Below are 20,800 nucleotides of genomic sequence, written 5' to 3'. Positions count from 1 at the left end.
AATAGGCGATAGAAGTCATGTTGTTAGTTATCTAATTTTTATTGTTTTGTAGAGTCACTTGTCTATAGTTGTGTAAAGGATTATTATGATGAAAGGATGGAAAAGGTAGATAACAGCTCTAAAATGAACTTGTTCTCAGTAGGTAATTAATATCGATTTGTTTAACAAATCAATAACGATTCAACTAACTACTGAGGAAATACTTGCAAATGGAGTAAGGTAAGGCAAGCTTAGCTCGCAGGCTGCCTCGAAAGACTGCGCTCTTTTGCTAGGCCAAACCGGTTTTTAAAGGTTAAGTGAGGGCGCAGCCAGCAAACTGAGGGCGCTGCCTATAAAGCGAGGGCGCTGTCTATAAAGTGAGGGCGCTGTAGGTAGTATATGGAAGGGATAGCTCAAACGAAAGAGTGGGGGGGGTGAACCGACTGTAGCACCATCTAACTTATTAATTTAGTATTAAAGGGTTTATCTTCAGAATAAAAATATAGTCATTATTGCTTTGAGATACCATTCAGCTCACATATCATAGAGAATAATTTGATTTATAAGATGGACTATATTTTAGATATTCAAGGCTTTCAGAGTCCTAATAATATTTTTTTTTGTAAGGAGTTTGCCTATTTACCAGGATGGGAATAAGGTTCTCTCCTAGCAGTGATGTTTAGGAGGAACATCTCAAGGAGGCGTCAGTCGAGCGACTGCATTCGTAGTCTCTAGGATTTTCACGAAAACAGTTCCCTTCGTGGAGAGAGCACGCATTGATCATAGATAGCATACGCTCTATCCACGCACCATGGTCCACGCTTAGCTAGAGCGTAGGAGAGAGAGAAAGAGAGAGAGATTGCACGTTTACTACTACTATAGTAGTACATCCCCATCAGGCTAGAACTATTGACAGCATGCGCTCCCTCCTCCTCCGCACACTGTGGTCCACGCTGAGTCAGAGCTAGAGAGAGGGAGAGAGAGAGCACGCATCCTCAAGTTAGAACTATAGACAGCGTGAGCTCCCCCTCCTCCGCACGCTCAGGCCCAAACCAAATTTATACGTGTATAGCTAATATACATAATATGTACATGTGGCATTGGCTCTAGTGGTAGAGCGCTAGCCTGCCAATCCAGAGGACTCCGGTTCGATTCTCCGGTTTGTCTCTTCATTTTTTTCAAAAATCATCGCTATTTTCTACTCGTTTCATTTTCAATAAAGCAAGTAAATTGTCAATAATATATATTTATAATTAAAAAAAAAATATATTTAAATTTAATTAGTTTGAAAGCACTAGGTATAGGGTCCTTAGGGACTAGGAGCCCTAGTGACTAGGAACCCTAGAAACCTTCCTCAAAAAATTATAAACATTTATTAACATTAAGAATAATTAACATTGAAGCGTTATTATTAACATTAATAATAATTAGCATTGAAGCGTTAGGCCAGGGAATCAAAGGGTTAAACCAGGGACCCCCCCCACGAATATTGTTAATAATAATTGTTAACATTAACAATTATTATTAACAATATCTCCCGCAGGTGTGCTGAAACATACGTATGTATGTGCAATACACTTCCGGTGTGCTGGAACATACATTGCTATACTACTAATAACGGGAGCTGCACCTACCCTGCGGTGTAATTACGGTGATCAGCCATAATTGTTGATGAGGAAAATCAACTGCCGCTGCTCCTCCAATTAATAAACTGCGCTGACTCACTCTGCCTCTAATCTGCTGCAATTTGCTGTTTCGGTACCGCTGCTGCTTATTACTGCGATAACTCCGTTGCACTCACGCACGTCAAATCGTCCCAGAAAACTTATTAATCGATGAAACATAGTGCAAAATAAATTCGGCGGTATTGTCGTGAAAACAGTTGAGGCGTAACTGCCTATTTCAAATGCTCGCGCGCCCCCTCTCTCTCTTAATTGTTCGAACCAACGCGCGAGTAACAGAATCGCGATCGGATTGATTAATTGAATTGACTACCGTTGTAGTGGAGATGGAAGAAGCAGCAAGTGAATGGAGGCGGTCGTCGCAGCTAGGAAAAATAAATTCTAGTAGTAGTAGTTGGGTAAAGTTCTTAAGAGATAGAGGAGAGCTTGGAAAACGTCATTCTGTTATAAGAATCATAACCAGTAGTATCCACTTCCTTCTCCAGTTTTCTCAAGTCTTCGATAGCAAGATCGATTTTGAAATGTTAAGTAAAATAGCTATGACACCCTTTGATCCACTACCGGAGAAAAATCGTTATGAACTTGAAGAAAATTTTTGTTATTTAGTGACAATCTTTAAGGAAAAAGATAACAATCGAATCATTCTTCAGCTCGATGCTAAATTCCATCTTATTTTACCAGAACGAATTTCAAGAGTCTTCATGAAACATTACAATCTTTATATATTACTTACAAAGGAACATGAACAAAGATATTGTTTACAGACTTAATATCATAGCACTGGTAGATTTCAATTTATTACTTAATGTAACAAAAATATATCTTTATTTCAATAAAGCACGTCACGTCTTTAGGCTTCATATCAATAGATATATACAATAGTACGATGTTTTCGATTATTGTAAGATTTCAATAAATCAGCTAGAATGTTGATCCATTTGTAATTTCCTTGAAGACTGAATTTTTTCCACATGCCATTTTTTAGCGTGTGATTGAAACGTTCACAAATAGTTGTCTTAAGATTGCTATAGGTTGAATATAGATTTATTTTATACTTTGTCATTAGTTTTTTAAAATTTGAATTATAGAACTCTTTATCACGGTCTACATGTAGATTTCTAATTGTAAGAGTGCGTCCTTTTTTAATATAGACTCCATTGCATAAGCAATATCTGTACCAGTTTTTTGTTTAACAGAAACTGCCCAAGCGTACTTTGAAAATATCAATGATAGTTAACAGATATCAAAAGCGTTTGTTCTCTCTCGAGTAGCCTTGCATATCTACAAGATCAGCTTGCCATGTCTAATCTATTCCACGTATATCAACTCTTCGACGAGGATAGTTTTGAAGTGCTGGTTTTGTGTAACTGATCCACCACTCTTTGATGTTTCATTTTCAATATATTTGTTAAAATTTATGTAAAAAGTCAATCGGTATTATCTTTATTTCTTTCTTCTTATTATTATTATTATTATTTTGTAAATGTTTATTAGCTTCTCAATACACTAGTAATTCTGATCTTATTGTATTCAAAGGTTTTCTAAGATTATTTATCGTAGTTGTAAGCGTAGTAACGTTAACTTCATTAGTTTTTCGCAACGTTCGTAAATTTACAGTATTATTACTCTCCTGAGGATCGGCTATATTACAAATTATTTTGTCATTCGCGTCGTATTGTCGGTCTTTAGTGATTTTATACCCAACACCAGGATGACCTCGATTACCCTTCTTTTTATTCAATATACGTCCAAACACATTATTACTCATTTTATTACTGAGCAATATTTAGGATTCTCTTAATATATATAGCCAGGTTCACGTAATTCTTCAATAATTGAATGAATTTCATTAACATGACTAGAATTATCAGCGATTTGTTCGGCGATAAGTAACAGGATCTGAATTAATCATGGTTCTGATGACTTCTTACAAATTTCTGATTCATTTACTAGTACAAAGCCTAAAGTTGTCATGATCGCCGACGAAGTTAAACAATTACTATTTACATTCAAAAGTATGGTTACTGAAGAACGTAAAATCATTTCAAGATCATTTTTAATAATGGAAGCACGTGACTTGTTTTTTGAAAGAGGTGTAAATCATGTGCATTTAAAACAATCTTGGAATATATCAAAGATATAAAAACCCATGACAACAGGTTATTTTTAGGAATGTATTTGTCAAGACTTCGAAGAGACTATACCTATGATGAGTTTCAGTTAAAGTATAATTATAGCAGACAAACTTTATGTAAAAATTGCAATAACATTCGAAACAGATTACTGCAATCATTTCGAGAAAAATATTATAGTTTTGCGAGAAGTAGGGATGAGATATTAACCAATCAAACTGCTGTATCCACAATTCTTCAAACAGGTTTATCAGAAAAGGGGTCAGTTATATTTGATGGTACATATTTGAAAATAGAAAAAAGGTTTGATTTTCAGTTTCAGAGACAAATTTGGTCCGTTCATAAACGTTATAATCTTATAAAACCAATGATATCTACGTACCCTAATGGTCGTATTGCTGGTGTTTGAGGGCCATATCCTGGTCGTAAAAATGATGCTTCTATCCTAAATAATCTTTTAAAACAGAATATTTGGTAGCACTTTAAATCAGGGGACGCTTTGATACTGGATAGGGGATTTCATCACTCTGTCAGTAAAATTGAAAAAAAAAGGTTTAGTTATTAAGATACCAGCTTTAACTGATCAGAAGCAACTTACTACCCAAGAAACTAATGATTCAAGACTGGTCACAAAGAATCGATATACCACTGAAGTTTTAAATGATACAATAAATAGGAATCACAAGTATTTTGACAAAACAATACGCAAGACAACAGTTGAGACAGCATATGATGATTTTGTAGTTTCCTGCGCAATATATAACCTAACTTTTATTGTGGTTAAAAGTACTGATTTAGACATTAAAATAGCTGAAAGAGTGCTACAGTTATTAGACAAAGATAATAAGCTATCACACTTGGTATCAACTTTGAATTTGAATTCACGTTCATCGTACTTTCAACGATTGGAATTAATCTTTTTGGATATATTTTCACGATTGGATATAATAGATTTACAATTATATGGATGTGGCACATATTAACTAAAAATGGCTCCGTTTTACTTTGCAGACCACGTCAAAGATTGTGGTGATTTTGAATTCTTAGTCTCAAAAGAGAATCTTAATATACAATATAATAATTTTCATATCAACACTGAATCCGACAACTCATTCATTATAAAAATACGTATTAATTCGAGACATGCAGCTACAACAAAATATTTCGTATACATCTTGGTCGATAAAACGAAGAAGAAGTGTGATTATTGGTTATACCTGTTGTGACGGTAAGCGTCAAATTAGCGCTGATAACCTAACTTAATTGTTGCCTGGGAGGGCAGCACCTACCGGGGGGACGAAATACGTAACGAAGGAATTCGGCACGCGAGCAGACGGAACGCGCGCGATCGAAACCGAACTAGTGAAGCACTAGCCATCACCACGTTCGCTCGCTTTTGTTTCGCTAACACCGATTTACGTGCCGCCGATACCGGACGCCTACACAAAAATACGTGCCAGTGATCCAGAGAAGTGACCGCTGACGCCAAGGTGCCATACAACTACCAGTTCGAGACCAGGTCGTGAGAGAGTGTGTGAGGTTTCGCCATCGAGGGCGAAACCATCGTGTGCGCGAACTCGCGATCCGCGACATAAACAATAGAACAGTTTTCTCGCTGTGCGATTCGTCTGTGTCACCTTCGTACGCCTGCGATATTAAGGTAAGCTGGTCAGCTTAATCTCGCGATCGCGGTTGCATGTTTAATTAAATTATTTATTTTTGTATTTTTTAACTAAACTAGAATAAAGTAAAATTAAGTTACAAAGTAATCTATTGATCATAAATACATTAAAAATGGTAACCCAGCAGACAAAAAATTTCTCAGAGGGCTGATCCGATTTTACTTATACTAACTTGAGTAAAAACGCTAATTAACAACATTTTTAAAAACGTTATTTATTAATTACTTGTTAAACTCATAAATATATATTTATAGTTTATATGTTGTGACGGGGGAATTCGGGGGGATAAAGCCACCAGCCAAAATTATGCCACTGAATAATCGTTGGCAACTCGTCTTTCCGACTTGTTAATCGGCTGCCAGACTACTGTTCCTAGGGCTACAGCAGTCGTTGGAAATTGGAGTTGGAAAAAATGCCGAGACCTCTACGACAACGTTTATAGACAAGTGTGAGAAATTCCCGGTGTTCAACGACCGTGTTGTCTTTTACAAAATGCGGTTGCTTCTTCAACGCTCGACTGTTAGCTAGGCTAGCTTTCGTAAGCAACTCTAAGTTTCAGGGCAGGGTGTGAATGGAATTTTGGCAAAACGGACAAATACTTCTGATACTTTAATTTCTGAAATCCGAAGCGTGCATGTAGCGGCTCCAGTAACAACGAGCAGCGAGCGTCCCGACAATATGTGTTGTCGATGAGCGAGCGTCGATGTAAACAAACGCGCGGGCCGACCTTATGTAGTATTTGAGTAATAATAAAAGGTTCTGTCCGTGTTACTAATAAGTGTTTTTCGACTCGCTTACTTCTTTTGCTTCCACTCACTTTTTCCTAGATTAGATGACTTATTGGTTGACTGACGCCTGTCTTCACATGCTCTCCGAACTGCATTTTGAGCATAGATAATTACTTTCGCCCTTTCAACAAAGTCGCGCGAATAAAAATATAATTAAACGGTGATACCCCGTTACACTATGGGTGTAAAGTAGGAAAAAGATTGGTAGGCTACTGTTTCCACGTAATGGTGGTGTTATGGTACTTTGAGTATGCCAGGTATTTAGAAAAATACCAACAGGACCAGATCAATCTCCTATATTTGAGTCTTTAAGTGATGATGAATTTATAAGCGACAGTGATAACGAATTGGAAGAAACAGAATAAAAAAGTTTTATATAATGACATTTTATAAATATTTTTCATTAAGGATTACAGTAAATTAGACATCGTATAAAAAAATAATAATTAACAAATGTACCCCTAGAAATAATTTTATATCGGTAATATTATTAAACTTCACATAGATTTTTAAGTTTATGTAGATTAGAGAGATAGCCCGCACATGATATAAAAATGATTTTATAAAGAATAAGCGATTAATTCTCTGTTCTCATGGTTATGAGAATTAGCCTACTTGTGGTTTAGTCGTTAATAGGGGTCAGGTAGATTAGAGGGAGGAAACACGTGCATTAGATTGTAGTTTACATACTAATATTTCAATAAAAAAGCGACTGAACTCATTGTTCCCAGGGTTAGGTGGGTAAGTCTGTTGGTGGTTTGGTAGGGGTGGTTTCTAGGGGTTGGGTAAGTTAGAGAGTAGGTAGTTAGGTGGTTTAGTTCGCTTGTGATGTGGAATTTGATTGTTTTAAGAAAACACAACCGACTAAACTCGTTGTTCCCTGGGTTAGTTGTTCGCCGCTTGTTCTTTTGTATAAGTGAAAATATAGGTATTTTTGGCCTATTTTTTTGAGGTTATGAAAAATCCTGACGTGATGGGATTAAAAGGACTCCGGATTCGAACCATTGACCCCAAAACATATAATAAATATGGTCAGATCCTCGTTTAAATGACTTTTTTTTGTGTGGTTGTGTTATTATTTCGCAAAATAGGGGTAGCTACCCATATGCAAGGGATGTCTGTACAGTTTCCCCGCACATTTGAAACTGTAAAAGTGTATAATTAGGTACCCTTGACACATCCCATCACTGTTTTGGTGTGTAATTTCGTTTCCAAGAAGAAGCAAAAAAACGGTTATTTTTATCATTGTTCTTTTCGAAATGATAAAATAAAATTAACATGTTTCGATGTTTCTTTATTTTTATGTCTTTCGAGGGTGAACTATCCCTAAACCCTATTAATACTATATAAATAGTTGCCGATCACAAATTTTGCTGATTTTTCATATGCTATGAAGTTTAAAAGTGGGCTAGACAATGATACTATTAGTCTGTAGGAAAATAAATCTAAGGGCTGAAGGCCACCCTAAAAAACTACCTCTAAAACACTATTACAGCAATATCATTGGTTTATATCAATATTTTTCGACAATAAAAACTTTGAAAAATTCTTTATAAAAAAGTGGATATAACTATATAGGTATTGTCTCTGGGGGTTGCAACTCCTACGATGTAAAGGGAAAGAACAACCTTTATGATTAGATTTTTCGTGTAAAAATCACGAAATTACCATAAAAATTAAAAAATAAATTTTCATCTAGAAAATTATAAAATAATATTGACCAGCTTCGGAGTTTTTTCATTATTTAATATTTCGAGAGTGAACCATTCCTAAACCCATATTAACATATAAATAGTTGTCAATCACTAATTTCGCTGATTTTTTATTTGCTATGACGCTTAAAAATTGATGAGAGAATTATAGGGCTGTTGGGCTATAAAAGAAATTTGGGGTCTAGAATCCACCCTCATAAGCAACCACCAAAACCGTGTTACAGCAATATCTTCGGTATTTATGACTATTTTTCGACTAAAAAAATTTGAAAAAATCTATATTAAAGAGAAACGTAACCATATAGGTTTTGTCACCGGGGGTTACTAGCCTTACGTTGTACAAGGATGAAACTGTATTTAGAGTATATATTTCTACCGTCTGAATTCGAAAGCGGATCATCAATACTTCTCATAAAGATACAGAAGTTGATATGGGTGGAGTTGAGTTTATATTTCAAAAAGTAATTTTTCTATAAATGTTTATTTCTAGGTATTACTGAGGGTTCGGATTTTTTTAATGAAATTTTACTATAAACTTATTATCAAATACATGATATAAAGAAATATGTGTCACTGGTTTTAAGAAGAAGCTCGCCATCCGTCCAAACGCTAGGCCCCCCACACTACAGATTAAGGCATCATCTTTTTCTCAGGGCCTTTGAAAGTTATCGATATTCATCTTTTTTTAATTACTAATAAACTATCATATTATATATTATATACCATTTCATATTCAAAAGACTATGAAAGTCTTATATTTAAGTATTAAATGATGTTCATCACTTAAGGGAATGAAGTTGTGAAACGATTTTTTATTCGATATTGATTCAGTATTTTTGAACCATTTAATCTTTAGTGGACTGGGATTTGGAAGTTATAAATTGCATTTAGAAAAATTATAAAGAATTATAAATATGTTCTAAGGTTCGTGAATTAGAGCCAAACTAAGTTGGGATATTGCGTAAGGACGCTTCTGCATATCCCGATTCAGTACGGTAAGACCAAATATTAAAATTTTCAAAATTTCAAAATGACAATTGCACTATATATTTTTTTATTTTTATTTTTATTTTTAGCTTCATTTAGGTTTTATTTGATTGAATAAAATAATTTATTCTATTGTCTATTAGCCATTATTTATATATTTGTCGCATTAACTAAGATTTATCATAAATAATATACATATATTAGTTACCATTTATGAAATATAAATGAATAATTTGATTTTATTTACGCCTTTGCCGGACCTCTAAACATTAATTCTATTTTCGTTGCTTGGTGGTTTTTATTACTACAATATGTAAAATTAGTTTTATATATCGCTGCTAGAGCTTATTTATATAACTCGAACTCATTATATATTTTACTTAATATATTTTTCCTTTCGTGATAGCATTCCGGGTAACCTTTCACCATAAGAATAACCCTTATTATTTCTAATTGTGTGTGTCTGTGTGTCATTTTCATATACGAGGTGTGATCAAAAAGTAAGGTGAATTTTGAAATTTAGCGGGCTACGTCCGTTCGATCTTCGACTTTTTTATTTGGTTATGTCGGTACACTCGTCTAGAACATACGTTCCAAATTTTAGCTTTGTAGTATGTTTGGTTTGTTTGTGAGAGGCATCAAGGTTAGAAGTGTTTTGCGTGCTCCACGATTTGTTGCTGTCTAAAAACATGGATCAAAGAGTTTGCATTACATTTTGTGTGAAAAATGGAAACAAATGTTCCGAAACACTTGAAATGCTGAAAGTGGCATACGGTGAGTCTACTTGAAGCCAAAAAAATGTTTACAAGTGGTATAAACTCTTCCAAGAAGGCCGAGAAGACACTGACGACGAACCTCGTTCTGGACGCCCCAGCACATCAACAACTGATGAGAATGTTGAAGAAATGAAGAAAATAGTGTTGGGAAATCGTCGAATTACCATTAGAGAATGCTGATGATATTGGCATCTCGTTTGGTTCGTGCCAATCAATTTTGACGAGTGTTTTAGACATGAGACGTGTGTCAGCGAAGTTTGTTCCGAAATTGCTCAATTTCGACGAAAAGAAACGTCGAATGAGCATCGCCCAAGAGCTACTGAATGACGTCAACGATGATCCAGATTTACTCAACAGGGTTATAACAGGTGACGAAACATGGGTATACGGTTATGACGTCGAGACTAAGACTCAATCGTCCCAGTGGAGGCATTCTGGATCACCAAGACCAAAAAAAGCACGCCAAGTTCGATCAAATGTAAAGGTTTTGCTTACAGTTTTCTTTGACTGCAGGGGCGTGGTGCATCATGAGTTCTTGCCACAGGGTAGAACAGTAAATAAGGAATATTAGCTGCAAGTTATGCGCAATTTGCGCGAAGCAATCCGCCAGAAACGTCCGAATTTGTGGAAAAATAAAAATTGGCTTTTGCACCATGATAACGCCCCTGCTCACACATCGTTGCATGTGCGCGAATTTTTGGCTAAAACCAACACAGTAACGATGCCACAGGCACCGTATTCCCCAAATCTGGCCCCCTGTGATTTCTTGTTCCCAAAACTGAAGAGGCCCATGAAAGGACGGCGTTTTGCCACGATTGAGGAGATAAAGACGGCATCGAAGGATGAACTAAACAAGATCACAAAAAATGATTTTTTGAAATACTTTGAGGATTGGAAAAAGCGTTGGCACAAGTGCATTATATCCGAGGGGGATTACTTTGAAGGAGATAAAATAAAAATTGATGAATAAGTAAATATTTTTTGAGAAAAATAAAAATTCACCTTACTTTTTGTTCACACCTCGTATATCTTAGTGGAAAACCGAGTTTTCGTATGTTTATTTGAGTTAACACTATTTGATATTTAATTTAAAAAAAACTATTACTTGATAGATTTTACCTTTCTTAGCTTTTTCTCTCCAAATTTTGCTTTAGGACAGAATAACGACACACTTGCCTCCCTTTCACCACTTTCTTGACAACACATACAACTTCTCTCCATTTGCCAAATTTTTGATCCAGATACCTATAATTTATATTTGAAAAGTAAATATTTATTTTTGTATTTTTTAACTAAACTAGAATAAAGTAAAATTAAGTTACAAAGTAATCTATTGATCATAAATACATTAAAAATGGTAACCCAGCAGACAAAAAATTACTCAGAGGGCTGATCCGATTTTACTTATACTAACTTGAGTAAAAACGCTAATTAACAACATTTTTAAAAACGTTATTTATTAATTACTTGTTAAACTCATAAATATATATTTATAGTTTATATGTTGTGACGGGGGAATTCGGGGGGATAAAGCCACCAGCCGAAATTATGCCACTGAATAATCATTGGCAACTCGTCTTTCCGACTTGTTAATCGGCCGCCAGACTACTGTTCGTAGGGCTACAGCAGTCGTTGGAAATTGGAGTTGGAAAAAATGCCGAGACCTCTACGACAACGTTTATAGACAAGTGTTGGAAATTCCCGGTGTTCAACGACCGTGTTGTCTTTTACAAAATGCGGTTGCTTCTTCAACGCTCGACTGTTAGCTAGGCTAGCTTGCGTAAGCAACTCTAAGTTTCAGGGCAGGGTGTGAGTGGAATTTTGGCAAAACGGACAAATACTTCTGATACTTTAATTCACGCAGATAGTCGGATTCATCTGATGTCTCGGATCCACCTAAGAAGTCGCCGAGACCGTTAAGCGCAAGCACTCAAATCTCTAATTATATCTGATTTTCCGAACGCGGCTGAAAATTAAATAACAGCATGCACAGGAAAGGTAGGCGACCTAGGTTAGAGATAAAAGTCAGTTAATCTTATACTCTTTATGGCCTACTAAGGTACACTGTTTCTTTTCGCGGAAATGGCGGAAGGTCAGCGCGGTGAACTCGGGTTATATATCACTCGGCGACGGAACTACGCTCTCCGATTTTATATACACGCGATTCTCTAACACGACGTACCCCAATCCTCGCCAAAGTTACAGTGCCACTTTACCTTACTTTGAGTTGCATTCTCTCAACACAAGTCTTTGTTCGGCTAGTCAATCAGTAGCTCGTCCTCTACAAAACTTAATCCGCAATCGGCTACGAACAAAGGATGAACAACGGCTCTCTACGGCCAAAGATCTCTCGCTTCTCCTATTTCCACGAAGAAATCATTTTATTAGTCGATATGTCAATTCGGATTACGGTAGCGTGCTCTGAATATTCCAGTCATTGGTCAGTATGCAAATTAGAAAGTTAGTAGCGCCCTCATCTTATCTCCCACGGTATCGCTGTTTACCCTCTTTTACCCTCCACTACGTTGGTCAACATTGATCGATGAGATCTACCCCTACTCTTATCTAATTTTCGGTGCGGACGGAAATCAATTTTATTCTAATTCGTCTATTGGTCGTGACGTCACCAACGAGTTCGAAGTTATCTATATTAGAATAGGATGAGATGAACCGATAGCATCGCTGGAAAGATGAAGGGTGATAAAACCAACTATTCGAAAATTATGAATCTTTGCACCTACTGCTTGCGGCTAGGTGGAATATGAGAAGAGAGGAAAAACCGATAGTCTACCTTTACCTTATGTTTAGATCAGATGTTTCTTCCGACTGATTTCTGTACTGCTTCGCAAACGAATTCTTCGTAATTGTAGCGAAAGTTCATTCGTTATCAATTTTTAAGGTGAGCAAGTGAGGCGCACTCGTTCATAGCAATCGAGGCGAGAAGGGGGGAAAAGGTAAAGAAATGAAAGTAATTAAGAAATTATACACACAACAAAAATTTCGCATTTAAATCAAAATTTAATCAAACCAGAATGAAATCGAAATTACATTCAAACTTATAAACCGTACATAGACAAACCGCAAAAGAACAAACCGCATAATTCTACTTATAACCAGCTTTTATAAACTCTTAACCTAATGAACACAACGGTGTTGCAAACACGTTTTAACACTAACGAACACAACGGTGTTCTTAACACCTAATACAATACCAATACAATAAACAAATTAACTATCTTATTGCGCTTACAAATCTAAGCGATATACAGCATGTTTCGTGCGGAAGATGACCGCCATCACGACGAACCGACTTAGCCTACTAAAACTAAAAGAGAAATCCGCCCGGGGAGAGATCGTCTTGACGGTTCTCTACCTGAACAATTTATGACGCCGACCGTAATTAGGACAGGTAGCCGGCGCGTATACGCCTTGCTAGCTACCTGACCCTTACAATTACACGCTGTGCCAAACTGCTGAAGAGAGAGAGAGAAAGAAATTAGATTACGAGCCTTAACCTTATCGATGCAGGAAAGTGAGGCCTGGCTGCGCCCTGCAGAGGATATTGCTTGTTGTCGCTGGGCAAATTCTGCCGGCTTCTCCGGGTAGCGTCCCGAGCAGATGCTGGAATAAGGCACTCGTCCTCTTTTTCTCTCGGTTCCTCTCGGTTCCTTGGCGGCGTGTGCGTTCGGCTGACCTTTGTTCTCAACTGCACTCTGCACCTCTGATCGAATAAACAGTCTTAAATGCTGATCAACTGGAAATATTCTTGACTGCTGATCGACTCACTACCGTCTATGTCGCTCGTTTTCTTCCGCGATAGACAGCTTCTTCCTTATTCTTTCTCTCCCCACTTTACCTACTTATTAGACAGCGCGCGACCAATGTGCTAATTGGTTCGTGACGCGCGCCTGTCTAATCCTGCATGGGGCACGGACGCCCCTAACTCTCTCTCTCTTTCTAACACCTCTATTCTCTATAATCCACTTGACGACTTCGGGCCGGCTCGGCCTTGCTCGGTAGGATGAAATAATGACTATGCCTAACGCTGGTCACCGTGTCTTGGCAAAAGAGAGGGGAAATTGGGGAAAAAAACGACGAGAACAAGCGCATCGCTTGCTCTCGACACATAATTATTAGATACTTTAATACGGTGTAAATGTACCATAACTTGCTCGTGCACACCGTGATTTTATTTAAATAATTTTATAATCGATCAATAATCATTGCTTTACGACCTATATTTATTTGCCAAAATTGTGAAGTATATTCTGCAATTTGTAAATTAATGTGTGTTACGTCCCAAGCAAGCCAGACATCAGACACTGATATGTTGTCGAAGCAGCAGTTTGCGAGTGACCTTTAGTCTTTCTCGCTCAAACAGCTAACTGCGCAGTTCCTCGCTTTCAGCAGCTTCGGTACGAATCCAGACGGAATGTGCATGTAAGCCGATGTCGTTTCCCGCGGAGAATGGAAGTCGCGTATAGCTTTCCGTCTAATATGCGCTTTTGACGAAAGCACGTCGCGAAGGTGGGAGAGACAGTTCTCTTTTTTCACGCTTTCGCGAGAATTGCTAAATAGAATATGCAACACTTGCGAAGCTGATTAAGCAATTAGCCCATTGGCCGGTGACATTGGTTAATACGCCAATGGGCGGGTCATCGCGGGGCTTTTTTCCTCGATTGCAGGAGGACTCGCGACACTTCGCAACCGGCAGTGAAACAGTAACAAGATGCGCGGAACGTCTAAGTAAAACGGGTGTCGATATCTCTTAAATTAGTGAAGTCCATTTGAAAGCGAAACAATTCTCTTCTTGTGAACGTCGAAGTAAAAGTGTAAATCCAATAAAAGTGTCCATATCTCTAAAAAAATCAGTAAGTTCAACTTAAACTAAAACTTCCGATAATCCCTCCAGTTTTTTGAAGTGTGACTGGCTGTGAGTGGTGCTTTAGGCACATTCTATTTCTTGGCAAACGACGGACTGCAGATCGACGAATCGCAAAGGAAACAACAATCTAAAGGTAGAGAAGGGTACCCGCTACGACAGGTTCTCCTTTTATGTCTTTTTCTTTCGATAATTTTGCTAAGCTTCGCTTACTCTAGACTGATTTTTCAAGTAAATTTAATTAAATAATTGTAAATTCCGGACGTAACATTTGGTGACAGCGGTGGGATACCTTTCTTACAAAGGTATTCGATGTTCATAATTACAGTCGTACAGAATTAAACGATTAATTAATTAATAAAAAATAATTTAACGGAACAAATCGAAATTAATGCTCATCAGAGCGTGACATTTTACAAGCTTGAAGAAATTTTACCTCTTACTAGGAAGAAATTAAAAATCTGTCTCTTGCGTCGTCGGTTTTATTTTATCTCTCATTTTATTTTAACGCTTTATCTTTATCTTTCAGCTCGTGATTTTACGAAATTTTTTTTCACTGATTAAAAAAAAACCAAACAAAAAATCTAATTTTGCAAAAGTGTAACTTTTATCTTCACAGAAATAGTTTAGGAAAAATAGCAATGTCAGAAAACGGTAGCGGAAGATCGTCACCCTTAGAACAATATAACGAAGAAACAAACAAAAACTTACTTGAAAGAATTAAAGGTAGCGATATTAATAAAAAATAACTGGAGGAACTACAATTTCGACTATTTAAAAAACAAGAAAAACTTGAAGAACGAGAAGCGGCTATTCTAGCCGAAGAACAACGGATCAAGATAGAGGCTAAGAAAATTGCAGAACAAGTATCCACTACCCTTGCAAAAGATATTAAAAAAACCGTTGCTTTAGACATAGAAATTAAATGATTAAAAACTCTCCAAAAAAAGCAAATTCAAAACCGAGAGACACTCTCTCTCCAGGTTCCCTCTAGTATTCCATTAGCTAAACAAATAAGAACACAAATTTCGGATCCTTTCGCTGATATTACAGCAACATTAGTAAATTATTCAAGACAGGATGAAACACCCAGCCAGACTATTGCTGAACAAAATTTAACAGTACCCGTCTTAGTTACAATTAAAGAAGCCCTTATAAAAGTCCCTTCTTTCGATGGCACGAACTTGCCTCAATTCCTACGCACATGTCGCCGTGCTCGGAGACTGGTGCCGTCGGAAGCTCAAACAGAATTAATAAAGCTCCTGACGAACAAGTTAGATGACAGGACCTATGTGGCTATCGAGGGCCTTCGATTCACTAACTGCGGAGATTTTTCGACACAGTTAAGACAAGTCTTTTCAACAAATAAATTCAATAAATTCTACCAATAAAGGTAGAAAAACAGATTCAGAGACACAGGCAAAAACATGGCGTAAATGAGTCACGAAAATCATTACCGACAAGCGGTAGGCCACCTCAAGCTGGACAACCAACTGAAGCCCATCAATAAATGGAACGGCCGGCCCAACGAACACAAACGCAATCAACGTGATCACCGGAGCATCACAGTCCACAAAAGAGGCCTAGAAATCCAAACTTACCACCGCCACACAGTAGCCGATTTTGGATTCAGTTGGTCATAACTTCGGTGACAAGCCAATTCTCAACCGAATCGAAAGAATCTTTTTTTAAAATACTTGTAAGTAATTGTAGTTATCAAGTTTCCTGCTACTTTTCGGTTCTGATTCGTCGAGTCGTCGCAAAACGTCAGAGAACGTCAAAAATCGTCGGAGGGTAACATCACCTTGAAGCACGTACTACACCTAGGTCATAAGTAGCACTAAAATAACTATTAGATACAAAAGTAAGTTCAAAATAAACATACCCGTATTTTTGTTTGTCGATTTGAGCAAAGTTTTATTTAAACAAATTATAAAAAAAAAAAATTTTTTTTACATAAAAAATAAATTGCAGCAATCGATTCTACGGGTAAAATCATGATAAAAACCTCCCTAATACTTTTTCCTTAGAGCTCACTTAACCAGTGTAAAACGGCAATAAACAATTTCACGATAGAATGTAATGATATTCGTCGCGTTTCGGAACGAGTCTGGGCTTACCATCTTTGACTTTGAATGAACTATTGCTTTCACAGCAAAACTGAAGGAAAATAAAAGAAAGAACATTATATTATGTGTATGAATTCAAAATGGTCAATTAATTTTGACAAAAAAAGATAATGTTAACTGACTGAATGCTAACCTAAAAAATCTATTTACAGTGAACAAAAACAAAAATATTGTGATACCAGACAGTGATCCAGAGCATGAAAAACTAGATGAAATTGAGAATTGTTATAATCTTTCCAATCTTAGTAATGTAGCAGTACTTGGTCAGAGCCAGAAAGAAGACTATTCACTAGAATTAAGTAACGCTGAATCACAAGAAATGTTCAGTGAATTAGTACAAGATGAGAAAATAGAAGAGATGGAGAATGATGCTAATCTTGCCAATGTTGATAATGTAGCATTACTTCGTCAGAACCAACAAGAAGATTTATCCTTAGAGTTGAGTAAGCTGAATATGAAGAACTTTTCAGTGATTTTATACTAGATAATATGTTGAAAAGAGCTGAGAAAGCCATCGATAGACTTATCCCAGTCAAATCCAGAGCCAAGTACGAAGCTGCGTATGATAAGTTTATGAAATAAAGAGAACAAAAAGGTGTACGCAGTACGGCTGAATCCATCTTCTTGGCATACTTTGACGAGATAGCAGAGTCATAAACGCCAAATACAGTATGGGGCCAGTACTCAATGATCAAAACTATGATCCAGGCCAAATATAATATAAACCTTCATGATTACCCCAAGATTGTATCTTTTTTATCTGCTAACTCTAAAGGACATGTACCCCTAAAAAAGCAAAAGTACTGACAGCAGAACAAATACTACAATTTTTGAAAGATGCGCCCAATGAATTATTTTTAGCAATATAAAGAAGAACTATATTCATAAAATATTATGAGAAAATCATATAGATTCTAATTTATATTGTTATTTCCAGGTTGTTATGATTTTTGGTCTGCAAGGTGCTTGCCGTAGACATGAATTATGTGATATGAGTATCGATCACATACAGGATAAACAAGACTGTGTCATTGTTTAAGTACCAGTCACAAAAAATGATAAGCCAAGGACTTTTGTGATAAAGAAAGAATTTTATGGATTGTACAAAGAATACGCAAAGTTTAGACCAAAAAATGCTGGAACCAAAAGATTTTTTTTGCACTACATCAATGGCAAGTGTACTAAGCAACACATTGGTATAAATACCATTGGAAGTATGCCAAAAGAAGTGGCTAAATTTTTAGGATTGAAGGATCATGATTGTTACACCGGACACTCTTATCGAAGAATCTCAACCACTTGTTGGCTGATGCTGGTGCGAGTAAAGCAGACATCAAACGTCATGGTGGATGGAAGAGTGACCCAGTAGCAGAAGGTTATATAGAAGAGTCACTAGGTAATAAAACAAAAATTGCCAGAATGATTACTGTAACTATTCTGGACAAAACTCCACAACAAATTCCTGGACCATCAACATCACATCAACTACATTCCACTCATGAAACTGCAACTACTTTTAAAATTCCGTCCAATCGTGTATACAAAGAACCAAGTACCTATCAAGAAAATACAAGTATTCACAGTGTAGAAAATGAAAAAAATGTAGAAAAAGTCATTCCAAAATGATAAAAAAATATCACTGTTCAGATCTCAAATTGTAATAATATGACATTAGTAATGGAAGATAACAAAAAACGCTCTTAAATATTTAAAAAAGTATCTTTATCAGTATTTGAAATATTTTGTGATTCTTAATATTATCTTAACATTAATATTATTTATGTTCAATATTATGTAATTCTTAATATAATATTTAAATTATTCTTGTACTTTAATACAAAGTGATATTAAAATTACTTAAGTCCAAGTTTTAATAAAGTATTGTAAAGTTTGAATGTATCTCGCGTTATGAAAATAATAGTTCTGACTCTTTACATTAAATTCGCAATTACGTCTCCGAGAAAAGCAAGAAGTTGACACGCGCAGAATCTAAATAACAAAAGAAAATCTTTCGAGTGGCAAACCACGAGGCTTACCAACTCGATGAGCTGCTTCGAAGTGCAATTGATAGCAATCGAGGCCCGACAGCGCCGCGATCACTGCTCAATTTGACTTCTCAACAATAAATATGTTTCAGGAGGAAAGATATCTAAGGCTGCTTTTTTCTCATGAAAGAGATAGTCTCATGAGTTGCGCTCTTAGAGATCAATAGGAAAGGAGTTCAACAGGCTAACCACTGAAAAGAAATTCGTCTCAGGAAATAGCTGAGGCTTTATTTCTACACAGTGCTCGCGCTGCTAAGCAAGGTAGGAAAGTGAGTCCTCTTGCCGCAGCGACGAGCGAATTTATACATGCGAAATGGGCTCCTTTCTACGCTTGGTAGCCCCTACAACGCTATTTTTGTCATTGACGCAAATTTTGTACACGTTTTATCGCAAAATGGCTCGATCGAAATTACAATTATGCGATTTAAAAAATTAAACTGGAAAAGATGAATTTTTTAACATAAATTGCATCTCGAGGAAAAATCGCCTCTTAAAGTTATAAGCTATACAATTTAATAATCAAATTACGCCATTTTTACAATAAAATTATAGAAAATTTTTACATGGAAAAATCGCTTGTGGTTAGAAGATTGTTATCCATATAAAAGATGATTAATGTTGCTCTCTAATTTTGAATAATAATTAAAAAACAGATTTGCAAATTTCTTTTTTAGCGGTTTAAAAATCAGCAAATTAGTGGCAATCATAATCATCAATTTTGCAGATACGTGTGATCGATTTGCTTTCTAACAGTGTTATTTTAATTATTTAAAAAAATTATAAATTGTTTATTTATTGATAACTTAGGGAATAATTAGTTATCAAAGTGTCAAATTCTTGCTTTTCTGTTTCAATACGTCGAGATTGTAATCGTATACTCGAAATAACAATATGGTTGTGTATTGCAAAATAACTAACAATGTTAACTTGTAGATTAGATTTGACTAACAAATATCGATTTGAGAGTTATATCAACATGAAATTCAGGTTCAGCGCAACAAATTTAACTAAGAGATACTTTTGTTCGTTTAAAAAACTTTATAATTGACGATTTTCTGTTGTAAACAATAAATTTTCCCACGGTCGTGACGTCACGCTCCTTATATGGTAATGTTTTCGCAGAGTTGCCCTAACACATTTACAGATGCGTGTGAAAAGCGCTTACGCTCAATTACCGCTTTTCTTTAATAGTCTCGTGTGTGACGGGTTGCCGTTTTGCAGAGGAAAATAGGAGACAAATCAGACTGGACCGTTACAGTATGAATGTTCGAATTTAAATTTTTATACAGTGTTCTCATTAAAATAAATGATAAATCACGTATTTTTTTACGGCGGGTGGGGGGGGGGCTCCGCCCCCAACCCTCCCGTTTCCCTCCCCCAAACACACCTCACCCTCCCACGCACTTATAATGAAAAATAGTATGTGCAACTCGTGTGAAAATGTTGCCTATAGCGCACGAGGGCGGCGCTGTGAGCACGAGCGAAGCGAGCAACTTTTCCACACTCGTCACACAATGTACTATTCCTATTAAAAAGGCGACCAATACACAGAGATAGGTATAAGTACAACAAGATATGAAAAAAGAAGGTGGGAGTGAGAATGAGAATGGGGGAGTGAGAGAGAAAGGCTAAGATAGAGTGAGGCAGACAGACGAAGAGAAATTGAGATTAGAGAAAGGATGAGGAAGAGGCGCATGCACAAATTTTCCGTGAATATGCAATAGCAGGTAAGTCAATAAAACCTGTATGAACATGAACAGCTTATTTTCCTCCAACCCGAAATTTCACTTGCTAATCTGGCAAGGTGTACCTGCTGATGCACTGAAAACTGTTAACCGTCATAAAAGTCGGCGACACTGAGGCTAGACATCTGACTATTTACCTCCTTAGCTAGTCGCCGATTTACATGGCTTTTAATCCCTTTCGGTCAACCTTGAGGTAGGCTTGCAAAGTGCAATCGTGCACCTGGAAAACACAGCTTCTGATTGGTTGCAAGTTTCGCCAAT

The 20,800-nt window shown here is 36.6% G+C and overlaps 1 protein-coding gene across 1 annotated transcript in view; it reads right to left on the bottom strand.

The window, feature by feature from the left end:
* The window catches only part of LOC131673196 (bursicon), a 336,124-nt gene that overhangs the window by 140,901 nt on the left and 174,423 nt on the right, over nucleotides 1-20,800 (bottom strand). Inside the window, exon 3 of the mRNA XM_058951017.1 lies at nucleotides 10,858-10,983. Within this exon, the coding sequence (XP_058807000.1) occupies nucleotides 10,858-10,983 (126 nt within the window). The remainder of the gene's footprint in view (nucleotides 1-10,857; nucleotides 10,984-20,800) is intronic.

Source organism: Phymastichus coffea, unplaced genomic scaffold (assembly GCF_024137745.1).
Source record: "Phymastichus coffea isolate CEN01 unplaced genomic scaffold, Cenicafe_Pcof_1.1 PCOF00013, whole genome shotgun sequence".
NCBI lineage: Eukaryota > Metazoa > Arthropoda > Insecta > Hymenoptera > Eulophidae > Phymastichus > Phymastichus coffea.
This window is presented reverse-complemented; position numbering and strand designations above follow the sequence as displayed.